Below are 22832 nucleotides of genomic sequence, written 5' to 3'. Positions count from 1 at the left end.
TTAGCTCTAATATACGGTATGTGTAATGAAAAATCTCACCACTGTCCATCAAATGGATTCCTGTGATGTTATACAGTGGCATCTGCCACTGAAAGATTTCAATGTATTTTTGGGGGCAGCATGATTTGGAATAGCGTAGGCTACAACACTTTCCATACTTTTTTGCAGTATACTGCTTCTAGCTAGACAAAGACCAAATAGGCACGTTTCTTGCATTAGACCCCTATGTACACTTTTACTCCGTTTCTTGGGTGCTCTTCTAACATTGTAGGTCAAGAACTAGAGTTGGTGCAAATCAATTTGTAGGACCCAGTATAGCAACCATGACAGTGATCTATAGCTGCTGGACAGGGGTCCAGAGACCAACCTCCTGCCTCCCGGCATCCTTAGCTGGTCGTCTGATTTGCCAGCTTGTTGCAACACCGTTACGGCATGTGGCAAGTGATATCATGCCAGGCTGGGTAATCAAAACAAGAGACGCTAATGCCTGGAGATAGGAGGTGGTTCTCGGTGCTCCTGTCCAGTAGCCACAGATCACTGACATGGCCGATAGAGTTGGTATGAATCGATTTACAGGAAATGGTCTATCAAGAACCCAGTGTGTTCTGGACCTTATTTATCCAGTTCCCATGAAAATGTAGTAGACTTCCGCCATCACTGCCCTTCCTATTCTAGGTGCAATTCCATTATTATAACAGTAAAGTACTGTGTTGGCAATTCCCTACTTTCAGTAACATTCTTCACTTGCTTCCTGGAAATTGAAGTTGCACTTTGGAACCAGGTTGATTTATTCTAGAAACACTTTTTTTTTTTTTTTTTTTTTTAACTCCTGAAGTAGATGGAAACTCTTTTCCCATAGCTGAACAGAAGCCAAGGACGATTATGGGAATAATGTGGTCAGAGAGGACATTAATTGTACTATTATAATATTGAATTGGAGAGAACAGCTGTTTTCTTGACTATATTATCAATATGTTTTCTTCTTGCAATATTTTCTTCAATCATTTAAGTGGTATCTAGTGAGGTGGTCCAAGTTCTAATGGCGTCAAAGGAATAAAAGACAATAATCCAATACATTATGTACAGGATGTGAGGAGTTCAGGGACATCGGTGCTACTAAATTACTCACTATATTGTAGTTTTCCATTGACCTCCACTAGTCATTCGAACTATTTGCTTTTATGCTTATAGTTATTTCTCCATTTCATGTTTAGTTTTTCCCTTTTGTCCTAACATTGAAGTGTATTGAGATGTATGAGTAGGTCTCCTTGAATCAGTAATGTTCTCTTTGTTGGAGCTCTTTCATTTTTATGAGAGATCCTAATTCAGCAGCTCATCAATTCTTTAGGACACTGAATAGCTTCTTAAAGGAAAAGCCAAAAAGCAAGTATCCCTTCTATTAAAGTGAACCTGTCACCCCCAAAATCGAAGATGAGCTAAGCCCGCCAGCGTCTTCGATTTTTGGGGTGACAGGTTCCCTTTAAATACATTCAAAAGGTCCCACTGATCAAGCGACTGGTGGCAGGACCTGATCTCAGGATTTTGGATGAACATGCGCCTAAAAACGCACTGTGTGTAAGTTGTCATTGCCTCGCTAATAAAAAGAACTGACTGGAGTGGGCTCCTGTAGTCTACCGTGCTGATCTAAGGTGTTGGCTAAACACTTAAGGTACCGTCACACTCAGCGACGCTGCAGCGATGTAGACAGCGAGCCGACCTAAACTAGATCGCTGCAGCGTCGCTGTTTAGGTCGCTGTAGAGACGTCAAACACAGCAGCTCCAGAACGATGCAGGAGCGATCCAGTGACGTAACGGCGACTCACTTATCGTTCTCGCTGGTTGTTAACTCCACGTCAAACAGGATTGTACCGATCCGACACACATCTAGGGGCCCTATGCTCGTTGCTGGCGTCGTTGCTTTTGATGTCAAACATGACGACACACGTCGACCTGGCGACGAAATAAAGTTCTGGACTTTTAGCTCCGACCAGCGATGGCACAGTGGGATCCAGATCGCTGCTGCGTGTCAAACACGAGATCGCTATCCAGATCGCTGCAACGTCACGGATCGTTGTCGTTCTCTTTGCAAAGTTGCTGAGTGTGACGGTACCTTTACAAAAAGAAAAGTGTCCTCTGCTCATCCCCAGGGTCAGAATGGCACCCCGGAGGATTTTCTCATGAGCTCAGGCTCTGGACCAACAGAAGACATCCCAATTTGCAGTGGCTTTAGAGGAAACCACTTTGAACTATGGTCTATTATTGCTGATTTACACAAACTATTAATATGTCTAATATGTTCAATAATAGCAACAAAGAGGATATCCAAATTGTAAGGGTTTTACTCACTTGGGGTGTTGGAATGAAGACAGGAGGCTTGTTCCATTAAAAGTTCATGTGGGTTTATTGCTTCATAAACCAAAAAAAGCAAAAACAGAAAACAAACAGCCCTGTAGATCAGGCAAAGAAAATACAAAATGTCCATAGCAGGGCTCTGTTACGCCAGGCTTGTGGGCACAGCGGCTGGGTTAGCGTCCAGTACTCCAGCTTAGTCTGGATACAAACACACAGGAGGCCTTCTCCCTCCCATCACACAGACCATGTGCCAGTCTCCATTACATAGGCTGTTACCCACACCCGGAGATGTGGTATGGGGTTAGCTAGACCCGCCCGTCTCTCACAGCTACCCTCAACCCGGTCCCAGGTGCAAACAAACAACCCTCTTACGTGCACTAGAGAAAATAATCCTGGGTACATCAGAGAGCAGCCATCCCTGTGACACATACCTCCCGTCGACTACATGGCCATTAGCCTGCTTACAACATGTTCTGTATAAGATGGGATGAGGGGCCTCCAGATGTAATCCTATGGTGTAACCAGAGAACACCAGTTTGATACTGAAAAGTGCTTTACATGAGTCTACAATTTGGATTGCTTCACAATTTGCTAGTACTGTACAATGTAGGTGGATGGAATTTTACAAATGGAATCAAACAGTGTTCTTACTGTTATACTTTGCTTATGTAGTGCCATCATATTCCACAGCGCTATGATATAAAGAGAGCCCCAAAAACAGATGGGGATCAGCCTGAAGCATACCAAAATAGACAACATAAAGGGAAAAAGAAGCATGCCAAGCAAGGGATAACCTATAAAAATCACTATTTTAGTTAGATCAGTCACAAGACAAAAAGAAACCATGTAACGTTAAGAACAATTAAAACCGACAAAAGGCTATATATGCAAACCACGACATGCCCATAATAGGGTTAATAAACCTCCCCTGCCTGCTAGAACAATGCACTGAACACCAAATGCTGAAGCACTAATTGCCCAGGCATATAATTATTCTAATAATGCTGGTTAGAAAATACAGTGATGAAAAGCTGTGAACAGAAGGATGCTTTAGTTGAACATGGATAGATCGCATATACTAAGGGCAGCATGGTGTGGTTAGTACTGCGGCCTTGCAGCGCTGGGGTCCAGGGTTCAAATCCCACCAAGGACAACATCTGCATGGGATTTGTATGTTCTCCCCGTGTTTACGTGGGTTTCCTCCGGGTTCTCCAGTTTCCTCCCACATTCCAAAGACAAACTGATTCTAGATTGTGAGCTCCAATGGGGACAGTGTCAATAGTGTTTGTAAAGCGCTGAGGAATAAAAGAATGTGAAATAAATAAATGAATATAAACAACTAGCACCAATAATACAATATTAATGCTAACATTGCATTGCTAAAGTGCAAGGTAAGACCAAGCAATCCTCCATTCCTGGTGTACGTCCTGCATGAACTGCATGCAGTGAGTTCATCAGAGCAGTGTACTATCTGCACATGACACATAACAATGGAGTCTGTGTGCACAGGCAACAGTGTGTTCCTGCACATTAATTGTTCTTTACTTTATGCGGTTTCTTTTTTGTCTTGTGATATAAAAATCACTTTTATTATAGATGATAGGTAGTGATGAGCGATCGTCCTCGGGTTATCCGGAGTATCTTGGTCATGCTTGAATAATGTTTGAGTCCCAGCGGCTGCATGTTTCCAGCATTTAGACAGCCGCAACACATGCAGGGATTCCCTGTTTGTTAGTTATAGCGTGTGTCTTTCGAATGTGGGAGGAAACCCATGTAGACATGGGGAGAACATACAGTTAGGTCCATATATATTTGGACAGAGACAACATTTTTCTAATTTTGGTTATATACATTACCACAATGAGTTTTAAACAAAACAATTCAGATGCAGTTGAAGTTCAGACTTTCAGCTTTCATTTGAGGGTATCCACATTAAAATTGGATGAAGGGTTTAGGAGTTTCAGCTCCTTAACATGTGCAAACCTGTTTTTAAAGGGACCAAAACTAATTGGACAGATTCAATAATTTTAAATTAAATATTCATTTTTAGTACTTGGTTGAAAACCCTTTGTTGGCAATGACTGCCTGAAGTCTTGAACTCATGGACATCACCAGACGTTGTGTTTCCTCCTTTTTGATGGTCTGCCAGGCCTTCACTGCGGTGGTTTTCAGTTGCTGTTGGTTTGTGGGCCTTTCTGTCTGAAGTTTAGTCTTTAAAGGGACACTGTCACCTGGATTTGGAGGGAACAATCTTCAGCCATGGAGGCGGGGGTTTGGGGTTTTTGATTCACCCTTTCCTTACCCGCTACCTGCATGCTGGCTGCAATATTGGATTGAAGTTCATTCTCTGTCCTACCTTGTGCAGGCATGCACAAGGTAATCTTGCACAGCGCAGGCATGTACTATGGAAGACAGAGAATGAACTTCAATCCAATATTGCAGCCAGCATGCAGCCAGCGGGTAAGGAAAGGGTGAATCAAAAACCCCAAAACCCCGCCTCCATGGCTGAAGATTGTTCCCTCCAAATCCAGGTGACAGTGTCCCTTTAACAAGTGAAATGCTGCTCAATTGGGTTGAGATCAGGTGACTGACTTGGCCATTCAAAAATATTCCACTTCTTTGCTTTAATAAACTCCTGGGTTGCTTTGGCTTTATGTTTTGGGTCATTGTCCATCTGTAGTATGAAACGACGACCAATCAGTTTGCTGCATTTGGCTGGATCTGAGCACACAGTATGTCTCTGAATACCTCAGAATTCATTCGGCTGCTTCTGTCCTGTGTCACATCATCAATAAACACAAGTGACCCAGTGCCACTGGCAGCCATGCATGCCCAAGCCATCACACTGCCTCCGCCGTGTTTTACAGTTGATGCGGTATGCTTTGGATCATGAGCTGTACCACGCCTTCGCCATACTTTTCTCTTTCCATCATTCTGGTAGAGGTTGATCTTGGTTTCATCTGTCCAAAGAATGTTCTTCCAGTACTGTGCTGGCTTTTTTAGATGTTTTTTAGCAAAGTCCAGTCTAGCCTTTTTATTCTTGATGCTTATGAGTGGCTTGCACCGTGCAGTGAACCGTCTGTATTTACTTTCATGCAGTCTTCTCTTTATGGTAGATTTGGATATTGATACGCCGACCTCCTGGAGAGTGTTGGTCACTTGGTTGGCTGTTGTGAAGGGGTTTCTCTTCACCATGGAGATTATTCTGCCATCATCCACCACTGTTGTCTTCCGTGGGTGCCCAGGTCTTTTTGCATTGATGAGTTCACCAGTGCTTTCTTTCTTTCTCGGGATGTACCAAACTGTAGATTTTGCCACTCCTAATATTGTACCAATTTCTCGGATGGGTTTTTTCTGTTTTTGCAGCTTAAGGATGGCTTGTTTCACCTACATGGAGAGCTCCTTTACCGCATATTTACTTCATAGCAAAACCTTCCAAATGCAAGCACCACACCTCAAATCAACTCCAGGCCTTTTATCTGCTTAATTGAGAATGACATAACGAAGGGATTGCCCACACCTGTCCATGAAATAGCCTTGGAGTCAATCGTCCAATTACTTTTGGTCCCTTTAAAAACAGGGTGGCGCATGTTAAGGAGCTGAAAGTCCTAAACCCTTCATCCAATTTTAATGTGGATACCCTCAAATAAAAGCTGAAAGTCTGAACTTCAACTGCATCTGAATTGTTTTGTTTAAAATTCATTGTGGTAATGTCTATAACCAATATTAGAAAAATGTTGTCTCTGTCCAAATATATATGGACCTAACTGTACAAGCTCCATGCAGATGTTGTCATTGGTGGGGTTTGAATCTAAGACCACATCGCTGCAAGGCTTGCAGTGCTAACCACTGAGCCACCACCGTGCTCAGTGATTAGCTCACTCAGTGTGAATTTTTGCTGACTATTTTACCCACAGCAATAAGGGAAATTTTGAAACCAGATGTACATTAAAATCTGCAAGAATATGAGCTTGTAACTTATGGATTTAATTGCAGATTTTAAAGAAATTGTCCACTACTTGGACGACAACTTGTCATCCCATGCTGGGCCCCGATAAATCATACTCTCCTTCTTGCTTTCCCCAGGGCTCTCGTGCAGTTGGTATGACATGTGGGCTCGGCGCCCAATCAGCGCTGGAGTCACTGTCCCCGCCTTCTGTCAAATTGAGTATGAAGAGGAAGCCTGATTAGCCGCAGTCCGGACTTCCTCTTCATGTCCAATTCTACAAAAGGCGGTGACAATAACGCAGTACTGATTGAGCGCTGGGCTCACATGTCATTCCAACTGCACAGGAGCCCCGGGACCGTGAGTGCCGACACTGCTGGAAAGGCATCGGCGCAGGACGTGAGGACAAGCTTTTTTTATTTTATCGGGGCCAATCATTTAGGCCGGGTTCACATTGCGTCAATAGCAATGCGCTGACGGCATCCGTTACACAGCTGCACTAACGCAATGTAACGGATGCTTCAGCGCACCCATTGACTGTCAGTATGTAACGCATTGCTAATGCATGTCATAATCGGCATGTGTTGGCGATGTGCCATCATTCTGTGATGGACCCCCGGATGCGGTCTGCAGCGTTTTCGGGGCCGTCACCGCTAGCGTAGGTGGAGCATCTGCGCTATCGCGATCGCATAACGCGATCTTTAAAATGCACTAGTGTTGGTGCAGTCCGTTTAACGTATGCGTTGACCGGACTGCACCAACGCAATGTGAACCCAGCCTTAGATCAAGAACGGATTGTCCTAGCACTGGACAACACCTTTAAAGGGACACTGTCACCTGAATTTGGAGGGAACAATCTTCAGCCATGGAGGCGGGGTTTGGGGTTTTTTGATTCACCCTTTCCTTACCCGCTGGCTGCAATATTGGATTGAAGTTCATTCTCTGTCCTTTATAGTACATGCCTGCACAAGGCAAGATTTCCTTGTGTAGGCATGTACTATGGAGGACAGAGAATGAACTTCAATCCAATATTGCAGCCAGCATGCAGCCAGCGGGTAAGGAAAGGGTGAATCAAACACCCAAAAACCCCGCCTCCATGGCTGAAGATTGTTCCCTCCAAATTCAGGTGACAGTGTCCCTTTAAGGCTAGCTTCATGGGGCATTTTATATGCTATTTAGGAATCCAGCCTTATGCCTACTTTCTAGTCTATGGCTGCTATAGCTGTCAGAACAACGTTTACACTTCTGCCTGAAACTCTGGTGATTAGAAGTCCAGTCTGTGTTCGCTTTTAGAACAAAAGAAAAATGTTCTGCAATCTAAAAGCTGACACAAAACTGAAATCAAGAGGGACTCCCAGTGTGACCCCGTTGCTACCATTTATGTCCGGTATACAACAGATAGGTTGTAGGAGAGAAATGGAATTCTTGACCAAGACAGACACAATTCAGAAAAGTGAACAGAGACCTAAGCTTATGTATGCAAAATGAAGCGAGATTATAATGAAAAGATTCATTACTTGTAGTCTTTGCATTCAGATTTTGTCTGGATGCAAAATACCGACCACATGTCTAATTAGTTGTGGTCACAAATAGTGTGAAGAATAGCTATAGGAGTACCCGGGATAGTGCAGGTAGAGTAATACAATTAAACCCAACAATAACTTGCATATTTGTAAGAACTTTCACAGATGAAAGCATAAAGATATTTAATTATGGAGTTAAAACTGTTATAAGCATGTGCCAAATTTATAAAGTACCTGGCACATTCTTTGATTACAATTCTCACGGTGTCATGATCTAATTTTGACAAGTGTGCCAGAGTGTACAGCAATTTCTTTGCCAAAACCTTTTCTTAGACCTAATTTCTTTAAAGGGTTATTCTCATGTAATTAAATTGGTTTAGACAGCATGAAAATGAGCAAGTTTTCAATTGTCTTCCTTTTTATGTCTGCTGTCATTTCCCTGCTTTGAGGGCTTTTATCTTACATAGTGGTAACTGTTGGTTTCCATGGAGCTTGGCCACTTGTGCCCATATTGACTAAGAATGCCCAGTAGTTACATCAGTCAGTTTTCAACCGGCTGTTCAGCGCATTCATTTTTTGTACAGCATTTAGCTGCCCACTTCCCTCTCGGCTCAAGACAAGCTAAGTTTGTAAAGCTTAAAAACTCACCGGCCCCACCATCAGCAGCTTTCATTGCAGGCTTCCTAATCATGGCTCCCAGTGCCCGTTAGATCTGTGTAAATACTTTGCTGGCACTGTGCACTCCAGAAGAAGCCTCTGATACATGAATGGGTTACAGCAGAGCTTGTGCTACTCAAGCAGATCTGCTACTCTCCAGACCTGTCACTCAAGGAGGAGTGACCGCCCTGTCCGAAACCAGGAAGTGAGCAGACTGGAGGGCTGTGTTCTGCTCAAGAAATACCCTTTAACGGAAAAGTTCCCTTTCTGTACTGTCATGCACTGCATACTTGGGCTTCTTGGTGAGAAGGGAGCTCCACAGAGCTGGTTTTACTGAGTAACCAACAGCCCCAACTGCTTTGACTCTGGCACCTAGTACGCTAAAGGTATTCTTTTCATTGAAGGCCATATTCCCATAATTGTTTACAAAACTGTCTTTTAGTATTTTGGGCCCTAAGGACCATGATGTTGAGGGGATTTTTATGGTGCCATCAATGTGGTGTACGCTAATAGATTAGTTAACAGGGTACTTTTGATAACTTTTGACATGGAAATGTGACTGAATGGTGCAGCAGTAACTTTAATGGTGACCACTCCAGCCAGTGATTGTCAACCACGTGTCATCACAGGCCAAGATCTAGAGACCCTGGTGAGGGACGTGGAAAGTAGCGGCACATAAGTGGTGGGGATTAGTAAGATTATCATTGATCAGATTGGTTCAGTATGCTAAAGGCAACCCCTTTAAAAGGAGCACGTCATATGTACATGCAGTCTGATCTGTCGACAGCATAATATGGAGAAGGAGCATCTAAGCAGAATTACAGATTTGTTGGAAAATATTGAGTGCAACCTGTAATTTATTGATTGGAGTCTGGTATTTGTGGGCATATGAGACCAATGGGCGGCCCTACTCAGCAACGGACTGCACTCATCATGTATAGTTGTACAGGGAAGACTGTCAATGGCTGAGAAGGCCCGCCCACTGGACTCCTACGTACAAAAGCACCAGGGATTTCAATGAATAAAATACATGTACTGAAACTTCTCCAACAAACTTGTATATCCATCTGTTCAGCTGCTCTTGCTGTATAACATCCTGCCTGCAGTTCGGATATCATGTTCAACATTTTACATGTAAAGCGCCATGGAATAAATGGCGCTATAATAATAATTACATGAAGGGTTCCCTTTTGAAGTTAATTAAAACAAGTGTTTTAGTATTACATTTTTTTTTTTTACTCCGTTTGTGGGAAATGCTTTTTATTGTATTATTCCAGTAGATCTCCACTGCCGCAGACGTGGGCACCGCCTTATAGCATCCCTGCGTCCTGAGCAGAGGAAGCCCCAGGCCGTGTGTTCTGTGGTATCTGTCGCTGGACGTTATGCAGGCAGGAGCATGTGCTTCAGTGTCAGTGGCTACCGCGCAGCCTGAAAACCATGAAATATTCATGGAATGACTTTATTAATTAATGTGCTTCCTTTTTCCATATTCTGTGATGATTTATTCATTTTGGTTTACAAGAAGATTTTAACAGAACGGAAGGTTTATGGAGGACTGCATCTTTGTGTGTGTTATGCATTTTGTTGTAAAATGTGGCGTCATTGTAGTCCTTTTCCCATCACTGGTGTGCCCGCCAGGGAGGTCGGAGTAACATTACATAAGGGATCCTGGCACAGGCACATGTCTCTCTGTCTGCTGGTGTCTGATAGAAGGCCACACGTCATCCTTATCCTTAGCAATGACTTGGAATAGGCAGCAGATCACAAGTGAGAACAGTTCTCAGTCATTACCTGTTTTGCAACAGATCCAGTTTCTAATATATATTTTTAAAGATCATTATTTTTTTTTTCTGCTGAATGCTTGCCGTTTGTTATTTATATTGGTAATGGTTTATTATTTTGACTTTGCAGTGATGCTTCCCCTGTTCCTATAAGGGTGCGTGTCCACGGTCCGTAATCATGGCGCTTTGGCCGGCTTCACACTTGCGAGTTTTACGGGCGTAAGAGCGCAGAAACTACGTCCGTAAAACTCGCAAAAAATACGGCACAATTATTCTCTATGCCCCTGCTCCTATCTGCCGTATTTTACTGATCCGTATTATACGGCTTTCTACGGCCGTACAAAATCGCAGCATGCTGCGTTTGTCACCGTACTGCGCAAGAAATACGCCAATGAAAGTCTATGGAAGCATGAAAAATACGGATTACACACGGACAAGCAGTGTGACTTGCGAGAAATACGCAGCGCTGTTAGAGAGAAAAGCCGGTAATTCAGTGCGGTGTACAGTAAAATCACACTGACAGCTTACAGTCCAATAGGTAGAATAAATATGTACACATAGAATAGGTGTATATATATATATATATATATATATATATATATATATGTCAGTGAGACACATATATGTATATATATTAATATTTATTCCAGCGCTATACAGCTTGAAAGCCGGTAATTCAATTACCTGCTTTTTCTTTCTCCTTCCTAAACCCGACATGATTTGAGACATGGTTTACATACAGTAAACCATGTCTTCTCTCCATTTTTTTTGCAGATTCCACACTACTAATGTCAGTAGTGTGTATCTGCAAAATTTGGCCGTTCTAGCTCTTAAAATAAAGGGTTAAATGGCGGAAAAAATTGGCGTGGGCTACCGCGCAATTTTCTCCGCCAGAGTAGTAAAGCCAGTGACTGAGGGCAGATATTAATAGCCTGGAGAGAAAAATGGAGAGAAGACATGGTTTACTGTATGTAAGCCATGTCTCAAATCATGTCGGGTTTTAGGAAGGAGAAAGAAAAAGCCGGTAATTGAATTACCGGCTTTCAAGTGTATGTATATATATATATATATATATATATATATATATATATATATATATATATATATATATATATATATATATATATATATATATATATATATATATATATATACAGTGGGGCAAAAAAGTATTTAGTCAGTCAGCAATAGTGCAAGTTCCACCACTTAAAAAGATGAGAGGCGTCTGTAATTTACATCATAGGTAGACCTCAACTATGGGAGACAAACTGAGAAAAAAAAATCCAGAAAATCACATTGTCTGTTTTTTTAACATTTTATTTGCATATTATGGTGGAAAATAAGTATTTGGTCAGAAACAAAATTTCATCTCAATACTTTGTAATATATCCTTTGTTGGCAATGACAGAGGTCAAACGTTTTCTGTAAGTCTTCACAAGGTTGCCACACACTGTTGTTGGTATGTTGGCCCATTCCTCCATGCAGATCTCCTCTAGAGCAGTGATGTTTTTGGCTTTTCGCTTGGCAACACGGACTTTCAACTCCCTCCAAAGGTTTTCTATAGGGTTGAGATCTGGAGACTTGCTAGGCCACTCCAGGACCTTGAAATGCTTCTTACGAAGCCACTCCTTCGTTGCCCTGGCGGTGTGCTTTGGATCATTGTCATGTTGAAAGACCCAGCCACGTTTCATCTTCAATGCCCTTGCTGATGGAAGGAGGTTTGCATTCAAAATCTCACGATACATGGCCCCATTCATTCTTTCATGTACCCGGATCAGTCGTCCTGGCCCCTTTGCAGAGAAACAGCCCCAAAGCATGATGTTTCCACCACCATGCTTTACAGTAGGTATGGTGTTTGATAGATGCAACTCAGTATTCTTTTTCCTCCAAATACAACAAGTTGTGTTTCTACCAAACAGTTCCAGTTTGGTTTCATCAGACCATAGGACATTCTCCCAAAACTCCTCTGGATCATCCAAATGCTCTCTAGCAAACTTCAGACGGGCCCGGACATGTACTGGCTTAAGCAGTGGGACACGTCTGGCACTGCAGGATCCGAGTCCATGGTGGTGTAGTGTGTTACTTATGGTAGGCCTTGTTACATTGGTCCCAGCTCTCTGCAGTTCATTCACTAGGTCCCCCCGCGTGGTTCTGGGATTTTTGCTCACCGTTCTTGTGATCATTCTGACCCCACGGGGTGGGATTTTGCGTGGAGCCCCAGATCGAGGGAGATTATCAGTGGTCTTGTATGTCTTCCATTTTCTAATTATTGCTCCCACTGTTGATTTCTTCACTCCAAGCTGGTTGGCTATTGCAGATTCAGTCTTCCCAGCCTGGTGCAGGGCTACAATTTTGTTTCTGGTGTCCTTTGACAGCTCTTTGGTCTTCACCATAGTGGAGTTTGGAGTCAGACTGTTTGAGGGTGTGCACAAGTGTCTTTTTATACTGATAACAAGTTTAAACAGGTGCCATTACTACAGGTAATGAGTGGAAGAAAGAGGAGACTCTTAAAGAAGAAGTTACATTTCTGTGAGAGCCAGAAATCTTGATTGTTTGTTTCTGACCAAATACTTATTTTCCACCATAATATGCAAAAAAAATGATAAAAAAAACAGACAATGTGATTTTCTGGATTTTTTTTTCTCAGTTTGTCTCCCATAGTTGAGGTCTACCTATGATGTAAATTACAGACGCCTCTCATCTTTTTAAGTGGTGGAACTTGCACTATTGCTGACTGACTAAATACTTTTTTGCCCCACTGTATGTATATATATATATATATATATATATATATATATATATATATATATATATATATATATATATATATATATATAGTGTATATATATGTATATAAATTTTTTTTTTTTCTTTTTGGGACACATGGATCACTTCTATAGCGGTATGTTGGTTTTGCAAGCCTGCGAGAAAACCACGCAGTACGGATGCCATACGGATTACATACGGAGGATGCCATGCGCAAAAAACGCTGACACACCCTGCCTACGGAGGAGCTACGGACCACTATTTTCGGGACTTTTCAGCGTATTACGGCCGTAATATACGGACCGTATTTTCATACGCTGAGTGTGAAGCCGGCCTTTGGACGGAGCGGAAAACCCGCTCCACCCAAAGCGCCACCCCCTTCTGAACGCGCGGTGATTCCGGATGTGTTCATTGCACACATCCGGAATCTCCGCACCCTATACATAGGACCCTGTGATTTACCTTGCGGCGACGGGGCGTCGCCGCAAGGTAAACAGATATGCTGCGTTCTAAAAAGACGCGTCGCATGTCCAGGAACGCAGGGCCGCCGGGTGCGTGTTTGCACGCATAGTGGAGACGGGATTTCATAAAATGCCTTCCACTATGCTGTAACATCTGGACGCTGTGGGTTGAACGTTGCGGATGTACGCAGCGTTCAATCTGCAGCTAATCCGGATGTCATCCTGAGCGTGGAAACATACCCTAAGGCTTACGGTCAGCCTCCATTTTTATTGTTGCATTTGGGTGATTGGCTTGTGTACGCATATTGAATGCCATACCTTTCACAGATCCCCACAGCCATTAAGAAATATAATGTGTCAATATTCCAACTGGGGATTGCTTCAAACTGCAAGGAAAGACTAAATTAGCTTTTAAAAAATAAATACGGTAAATAAATTTAAAATAAATAAAAATATATATTTTAAAAATGAGCTTTCAGCTCGCCCAAACTTATTATGACACTGATGTACTGTTATTTTTTTTTTTCTTCACAAATATAACCTCTAGTAATCAGTCACTTCTCTCTGCAAATTCTCCTGAACTAGTCCAACAGGTCATTGGTTTCACAATCGGTCTCTGATTGCAGGCAATCGCCTATGAAGATGATGGAAGCTGGGTGATCAACCCAGGCTTTATGTGCATACACAGGGAGGAGTGAAGTGGCGTGAATGCTCGAAATTCGCCACATCATCTTCTTCCAGGGGACGGGATTAGAGACTGGAGAGTCGGACTAGACTGTGAAATCGAAGGCTGGTCAGACTAGTTCAGGGCAATTTGCACATGTAAGTGATTTCAATAAAAGTTGTTTTTGTGAACACATAACTAATTATATAAATACATGAAAGGCAAGATTTTATTGCAGGATTAAGGCTGTAATTATTCTGGGGCAGATAGAGGGGCCTTGAGGACCTGTCAATTTCCTTTTAAATTCCTTATGTTTTATTTGATTGCTCACCACAAGAATAACATTTCCCAGGATACTTAGGCTGTGTGCACACGTTGCTGATTTTTTGTGTTTTTTTTCGTGTTTTTTTTCCCTATAAAAACGCTATAAAACCGCAAAAACGCATACATTATGCATCCCATCATTTAGAATGCATTCTGCAATTTTTGTGCACATGATGCGTTTTTTTTCCACGAAAAAAACGCATCGTGGTAGTAAACGCAGCATGTTCATTAATTTTGCGGATTTTTTGCGGATTTCCCACTATATAATGCATTGGTAAATGTTTGGAAAAATCCGCAAAAAAACGCACCAAAAACATGGTAAAAACGCGCAAAAAACGCATGCAGATTTCTTGCAGAAGATTTCCGTTTTTTCCCAGGAAATTTCTGCAAGAAATCCTGAACGAGTGCACATAGCCTAACGGCTGTGTTTCTTGTGTGAGGATTGCATTGCAGTGCATGGACTGCTTTCCTGACTGGAGCGTGACAGCGTGATGTATTTCTATGCAGCTATCACACTAAGGTCAGGAGGGCAGATGATCAGTTCCTGATCCTCGCATGAGAGATACGGCCGTCTGTCTGCCCATAAAGACCAAATGCTGAATGTTGGACAGTAACAGGTATTTATAGTCATGGATAACTCATTTCAGGGTGCAGACCTTTTCTTCACGACCAAATAAACATATACAAAATTATCCAAACCCTACATATTTACCCTCATCCCGCTTCTATGTGTAACAAAAAACTTGAAATCTACAAAAGTCACACACAATAAAAGTTAAAGGTATTTATCAAATTTTCTAGAGATCATATTTTAGTTTACACATTCTTATGTTTAATTGGACTAGATACTAGGAAGTCCTTCAGAATGTCACTTTTGCCCTTGGTGAGGTGGAATGTGACATGGGATGTTTAAACTTTGCCAACACTTTTAGACGAGCCTCCGCTCTCTCGGAGGGGCTATTCAGTGCTCAGAATCTTGAGTCTGGGGCACATTAGGCCACAATCACACGTTCAGTATTTGGTCAGTATTTCACATTCCCTAATCAGTCATTTTAGGTTTGTGTGTGTGTGTGTGCGTGTGTGTCCCATTCGCTACTTCCATCTATCCCCCACCCCTGAAGATGGCTGGACCATCATTGTAAATACATCATTGTACATATACACCTGTACCTTGTATCTTCCCCTCCTCATTGTAGATTGTAAGCTCTCACAAGCAGGGTCGTCTTGTGTTGCTTTAATTATTGTATTGTTAACGTTATTACTTATGACTGTTGTGTTTGAAACTGTTAAACTGTAAAGCGCTGCGGAATATGTTGGCGCTATATAAATAAAGATTATTATTATTATTACATCAGTGTTTGTAAGTCAAAACAAGGAGTGGGTGAAAAATGCAGAAGTGGTGACGTGTTTTTATTATACCTCTCCTCTGATTGTTCCACTCCTGGTTTTGGCTTACACATACTGATGTAAAATACTGACATGTGAACGTGGCCTTACAACTCGAAGAACAAACATGATCTTCACATTCACTTTAGAAGAAATGACAAATCGCATGTGACATGTTAATTCTGGTGAATACCCTTTTACCCGTGACTAAAGTTGTCAGCATGAAATGGAGTGCAGCGTACTACAGGCAGTGATTGAAGAAAGTGCCTACTGTATTTTTTTGAAGGAAAATTTGTACAGTGTTATCCAGTACAGAGGAAAATATTACAATTTGAGAGCCCTCTGTGGTTGATACCTTTTTAATGGCTAACTTAAAAGATGGTAACAAATGGCAAACTTTCCAGACTACTTGGGTCCCTTCATCAGGCATAGACTAATACAACATCTGAAGAATCACATATTTATACACACAGGATAATTCAATAGATAAGACAAGTGAGATGAAGCAGAAATAGCACTATGGGAGAGGGATAAACAGTTGTGGCCTTAAATATTGAAGCAGTTCATAGATAAGGATTGTGAAAGTTGTATTCTGTCATTGAGGTCTGTTCCGTGTTTGTGATGCCCCCAAATGGTCTGAGAAGCACATTCCTTAGTTGATATAGAAAGACATAAATCCATGTGACACATTCATTCCTGCCCTGAAGGTGTCAAAGGTCGTCATAAGTTAATACTCCCAAATTTTTCTGTCTCTCTGACACTTGAAGTTGCCTTTTAATACAAGTAATTTTATGTCTATGATGCTGTGATCAGGGATATGAACATGTTTGGCCGCATCTTTTATTGTGTGGCGATGAGAATTCATCCTTGCTCTAAGCTTTGCCCTGTCTCTTCAACATACAGACCCCCAGCTGGACATTTGGTACATATAACTAAGTACACTACATTAGATGTGATGCAGCTGAAAGTACCTGGGATCTTGTAGTCCTGATGTGAATTGGGGATCTTTATCTTGTCCGTGGTGATTAAAAATGGACAGGTTTTACAATTTTTCTGGTTTCAGGGAAAGGTTCCTGTAGCTGTTGGAGAGGACAGGGAGCTTCTAACAATGATGCTTCTTAGATTGGGGACTGCCTGAAGCACAGACATTGGGGATCTGGAAATACAGATTGTAATCTGGCCTCTTTTTGTAATAAAGATTGTAGTTTAGTTTCCGCTCTAAGGAGAGCTGCACGGAAACTACAATGTTTATTATAAAAATGAACCCCATTACAATCTGTATTTCCAGATTCCCCACTTCCCTTTAGGCTGCCGTCACACTAGCAGTATTTGATCAGTATTTTACCTCAGTATTTGTAAGCCAAAACCAGGAGAGGGTGATAAATGCAGAAGTTGTGCATATGTTTCTATTATACTTTTCCTCTAAGGGTATGTGCACACGTCAGGATTTCTAGCGTTTTTTTTGCGGAATTTCACCATAAAAACGCTATAAATCCGGTAAAAAAAACGCTAATATTATGCATCCTATCTTTTAGAATGCATTCCGCATTTTTTGTGCAGATGTTAGCGTTTTTTTCCGCAAAAAAAACGCATCCCGCAAAAAATCCAGACATGCTCTATCTTTTTCCGGATTTTTTGCGGATTTCCTATCAAAAAGGTCATTCCAGGAAAAAAAAAAAATCCGCAAAAAATCCGTGCAAAAAACGCGCAAAATCCGCGTGAAAAAAGCACGCAGATTTCTGGCAGAATTCTCAGGATTTTGTCAGGAAAAAATCCTGACGTGTGCACATACCCTTATTGTTCCACTCCTGGTTTTGGCTTACAAATACTGATGTAAAATACTGACCAAATACTGCTAGTGTGACGGCAGCCTTTAAGTGCACGTCTTTATTCCTGGACTTCTGGGTAATTTTTAAGTTCCTCGGTGGAAGGTCTCGTCAGTATTAGGGCTCTCTTACCACTTTTTGGTTCAAGTGCTGTCCGTGGAGAAAAATAAACAGCACTTGGACCAATGTTATTCGATGGGGTAGTGCAGATGAGTGATTTTTTTTTCTCTGACCGGATTTGCTTGAGAAGAAAATGGCAGCATACACTAGTTATCTTCAGTCAGGTGAGGCATCTTTCACACTTCCGTCTCCCAAATCTGCACAGGATCTGTCAAGACGTTGAAATGACGGGTCCTGTGCAGATTGTGGAAAATGTGTGCACTGGGCCCGTCTTTCTGACGGACCCGTCGAGGCTATGTGCACCTGTTGTGTATGCGTCTTCGCAGCGGTTTTCCGCTGCAAAAACGCATACACAACACAAACCAGGTTAAAAAATAAAAAATTGCAATATTCTCACCCACCGGCGTTCACGCTCATCGATGTTCCCAGCAGCTAGCGTTACCTCCTAGTAATACATTTTCGACTTCTCGCAATGTATTACTAGGAGGTAACGCCAGCTGCCGGGAGCATCGGTGACGCTGTGCGAGAACGCCGGTGGGTGAGGATATTGCGATTTTTTTTTTTTTTTGATTTTTCACATTCTATCTTGTTACTATTGATGCTGCATAGGCAGCATCAATAGTAAAAAAGAGAAAGAGAGCAAGTGTGAGAGAATTTCCCTGATGGCAAATTCTTCCACGCATGCTCTCTTTGAAAAGGCGGGACCCGTCGCTGGATTCCTGCTTTTCACAGGCAGCGACGCATCCTGCACCCATAGGCTTCCATTGTAGCCAGTGACGAGCAGCGCAGGATGCGTCACTGACCGATTTTCCGACGTGCAGAAAAAATGTTCCTCTGAACGTTTTCTCTGCCTGACGGACCGTTTTTTATGCAGGATCCAGTGAAAGACGGATGAAACGGATGGCCATCCATCACAATCCGACGCTAAGGCTACTTTCATACTAGCGTCAGAATCTCCCCGTCGCAATGCGTCGGGCAGAGATTCCGACGCTAGCGTTTAACGCACTGCAGAACGGAGGCAGCGGATGCATTTCTCCGGCGCATCCGCAGCCCCATTGTGAGGTGCGGGGAGGTGGGGGCGGAGTTCTGGCCGCACATGCGCGGTCGGAAAAAGCGGTCCGTCAGGAGCAAAAAAACGTTACATGTAGCGTTTTTTGCTCCCGACGGTCCGCCAAAGCACGACGCATCCGTCTATGGGGAAAAAACGCATCCTGCAATAACTTTTGCAGGATGCGTTTTTTCTGCAAAACGATGCATTGTGACGGATTGCAGTTAACGCTAGTGTGAAAGTAGCCTAATACAAGTCTATGGGAGAATGCAGGATCCTGCAAATTTTTTTGCAGGATCCTGCATTCTCAAAAACCGACGGATTGTGACGGGAGCTGAAAGACGGGAGTATGAAAGAGGCCTGAGACTCAACCATTCAAGTCTGAGTGCGCAAAAAAATTCTGGAACATTGGAAACTGTAAATGGTCCTGTAAAAGATTGCTGTTGTAAAAGAAAAAAAACAAAACGAATTGCACATGGTTGACAAGTGAGAAAAAATATTTATCTTCCCTCTTTTCTGGATAAAACTGACCATTTTTTACATTGTCTTGGGACCGAGCACGTGAACTGTGAAACCCTTAACTGTTAAGAAGTTGTCCAAGTAGTGGACAACTTCTTTGTCATACCCCACACTTGCCCCCATAAAGTAATAAGGCTTATACTCACCACCTTTGCCAACGTCGTTCCCGCGGTGTCTGCACTCACTCTCCCGGGGCTCCAGTATAGTTGTTGTGACACGTGACACTGGCGCCCAATCAGCGCTGGCATCACTGCCCTTGTCTCCTGTCGAATTGAGCATGAAGAGGAAGTCAGAGATCAGCTGCAGCCCAGACTTCCACTTCATGTTCGATTTGTCTGAATTCGGGGACAGTGATGCCAGTATTGATTGTCAGTGTCCCACCGCACGGAAGCTCCGGGAGTGCAAGTGCCAACAGCGCAGGAACAACGCCGGCACGGGAAGGGAATTTAAGGTTTATTATTTTATGGGGCCAAACATTTTCATCCAGAAGGGGTTATCATAGTAGTGGACAGCCATCTTTAATTTTAATTGTTTTTCACCACGTGTCACCTTACTCACGTGTGTCCATCACAAGGACTTCGGGATGCTTTTCCTTTATGGGTTTCCTACTGATTGATCTGGGGAGTAGGGAGTGAAGAGTGAAGAATCCATGGGCATTGGGTTCCTCTTCCCCCTTCCAAACTTTGGCTCTTTTACTTCTGGTAGAGGGCAGACCTAGAATTAGTTCCTAGTTGGGGTGGCAGCCCAGGTGGATGTTAGGAGCGTGAGCGGCTCTCCCTATGTCTTCTGCCATAGTCTTCTGGACTGGAAAGACAGGGAGTGATTTAGTGGGTTGCAATAGACCACATTTTTTTAACATGTGTGTGTAATATCTGGTATTGTTACCTACACTGGTTACATGTTTGTTGTAATGGATTCGATTAAATTTAAGTTTTTATCTGACAAGTGGAGTCATTCATCGCTGGAGACAATCTCCTATTCTTCTAGACCACATTCTTGCACGCTGTTTTTTTTTTTTTTTCTTTGTGTGTGAGTGGACAGCACGATGTCTCAAAAAAAATCCAATGACTACAGTTCCACAAATAGACCTACACATATACGTTATGTGGTGGAGCTGTTGTTTGCACAACTGAAAAATGTGACCACCATTTATCAGGGGACTATCTCATTCTTAGCCACCCTACAGAAGGAGTTCATCTCTACCTTGTTTTAGTTTTGTTGTTAGATTGATAGGATTTCATAAGTGGGAGATTAACAATTTGATGCTTTGCTATAAAATTTGAGAAAAACCCATTTCTTTGCCCCTTTCCGAGCCAGCGCCTAGAGCTGTGTGTCGGTTGCTCTAGCTCTTGCTGACCTGATCTGGCCGTGTATCACATGGACTGCTGTTCAGTTGGATGGTTGTCATGTTATATTACTATGTGGCAGTACTGGACCAGCAAAGGTTTCTGCACTTTCAGCAGTTTATTATCCAAACTGGAATCTATAGATCTCCGTTGTGGGAAAGCGTATGGAATGAGAGATCTATAGGTATTGAAGATTGGGGGTGTGGGAAGAGTAATGGACTGATTCACCCACAGACTGTAAGATCTCCGAATGAAGTGGAATTCTGAAGATGATTCTATGAAGTTGAATTGTGACCGTCAGATCGCTATTTGAACCATCGGCATTACATAGAATTCCATTATTAGGACGTTTATACCATAAATATATTTAGTAAATGTTTTGTTTTTTTTCCCCTGCAGATCCAAATATTTTAGAACCTCCTCGCGGGGAGAACACTATACTATTGAGGTAAGCAGATTCCTCTCTCTGCATGACTGATGTAAAGAACTCATTTGTCGCTCTCTATTCTGTCTGGATCTTACGGTTTGTTTGGTCAGTGCTTTGCTCCGTTCCTCCATACTGTATTTGCCTCAGTCTTGTAATCTCCACAAGAGTTAAAATGTCTGTGTTTAGTCGCTCAGGATCCTGGGTGATCCCGGTATATATTATAATTAGTGAGGAGCGAATATACTCGTTACTCGAGATTTCTCGAGCATGCTCGGGGGTCCTCCAAGTATTTTTTAGTGCTCAGAGTTTTAGTTTTTCTTGCCGCAACTGAATGATTTACATCTGTTAGCCAGCATAAGTACATGTGGGGGTTGCCTGGTTGCTAGGGAATCCCCACATTTACTTATGCTGGCTAACAGATGTAAATCATTCATCTGAGGTGAGGAAAACTAAATCTCCGAGCACTAAAAAATACTCGGAGGACCCCCAAGCGTGCTCGAGAAATCTCGAGTAAAGAGTATATTCGCTCATCACTAGTTATAATCTCAGTATGTAGGCATGTGTGGATATGAGATTGATATATACACAAACTTGTGGAGGACTCATCAGTGATGCAAAAAGAATTGGCGATTACAGCATCCCGTAAAAACCACAATCTTTTATTCTGCTTCCGAGAAGATCCAGTAAGGACTATGCTGACACATTTCAAGCATTTAGGAACCTTAGTTGTAGCATAAAGAGAGAGGGAAGGGGAAAGTTAAGAGTAAGAATTATTTGCAAAGGGAATGTGACCACCTATGGTATTGGTAACATCACGGGCCATCCTCTTCAGTCGGCCACTGATTGCCTGCAGCGGTCACATGCTATCCAAGCTAGAAGAGACAATTGGGAAACTGGCTTTCAGCAGTCACGTGGAAGAGGAGGCAAAGAGTCCATGAGGCAGCAGAACCTAGGAATGGAAGGGGATCTTGTAGGGGGTCATTTTTTTTATTTTCTGACACCCATTACTCAATTTTTTATGTAAAGAGTGATAGACAAATTCATTTTATTTCTGTAATTAACAAAATTTGAGTTGCCTTGTAGCTATGGACAACAAAATGTGACTCACTCTTGTTGTATTGAAATAATGGAAATAATGATATTTTCATTTTAATGTCTCCCAGGAAGGTTTCTACCATTAAAAGGGTATTCCCACAATTGAAAGTTATCACCTCTCTATCTCCCAGGGATAGTGAGAGCGAGGGATATGACTTCTGAGATCAGGGTCTACAGAGTTCCCACTGATAGGAGGGACGATGAGCGCACTCAACCTCCGCTCCATTCAGTGTCTGTGGGACTGGTAAAAAATAGCTGAGTGCTGTATTTGTTTTTCCCCAACAGTCCTATAGGCAATGAATGGAGCGAAGGTCGATTATGCCCATTTTCATGAAATTCAGACAATGTTCTGAAGAGCCCACATTCTCGGGGGTGCTGGTAATCCCAGCTATATGTAAGTAATCCGCTATCAAATGGCAACTTTCTATTGTGGAAATGCCCCTTTAAAATCAATATGTTTTAATATTTATGCTTATCAATCTGAGAGCAGCATGAAATAGGGACAAACAGTATGATTTTAGTGATGTATCACTTAGTAGGCTTCTTCTTGTAGCTTTGATGAAAATCTACGTTTTATCTGCTGCAGCTCTG

The 22832-nt window shown here is 42.4% G+C and overlaps 1 protein-coding gene across 1 annotated transcript in view; it reads left to right on the top strand.

The window, feature by feature from the left end:
* AP1AR (adaptor related protein complex 1 associated regulatory protein) overlaps positions 1 to 22832 on the top strand; it is an 87056-nt gene that overhangs the window by 5196 nt on the left and 59028 nt on the right. Inside the window, exon 2 of the mRNA XM_069743840.1 lies at positions 21119 to 21167. Within this exon, the coding sequence (XP_069599941.1) occupies positions 21119 to 21167 (49 nt within the window). The remainder of the gene's footprint in view (positions 1 to 21118; positions 21168 to 22832) is intronic.

Source organism: Ranitomeya imitator, chromosome 1 (assembly GCF_032444005.1).
Source record: "Ranitomeya imitator isolate aRanImi1 chromosome 1, aRanImi1.pri, whole genome shotgun sequence".
NCBI lineage: Eukaryota > Metazoa > Chordata > Amphibia > Anura > Dendrobatidae > Ranitomeya > Ranitomeya imitator.
Note: the sequence above shows the minus strand (reverse complement) of the source record. Positions and strands in the feature narration are given on the sequence as shown.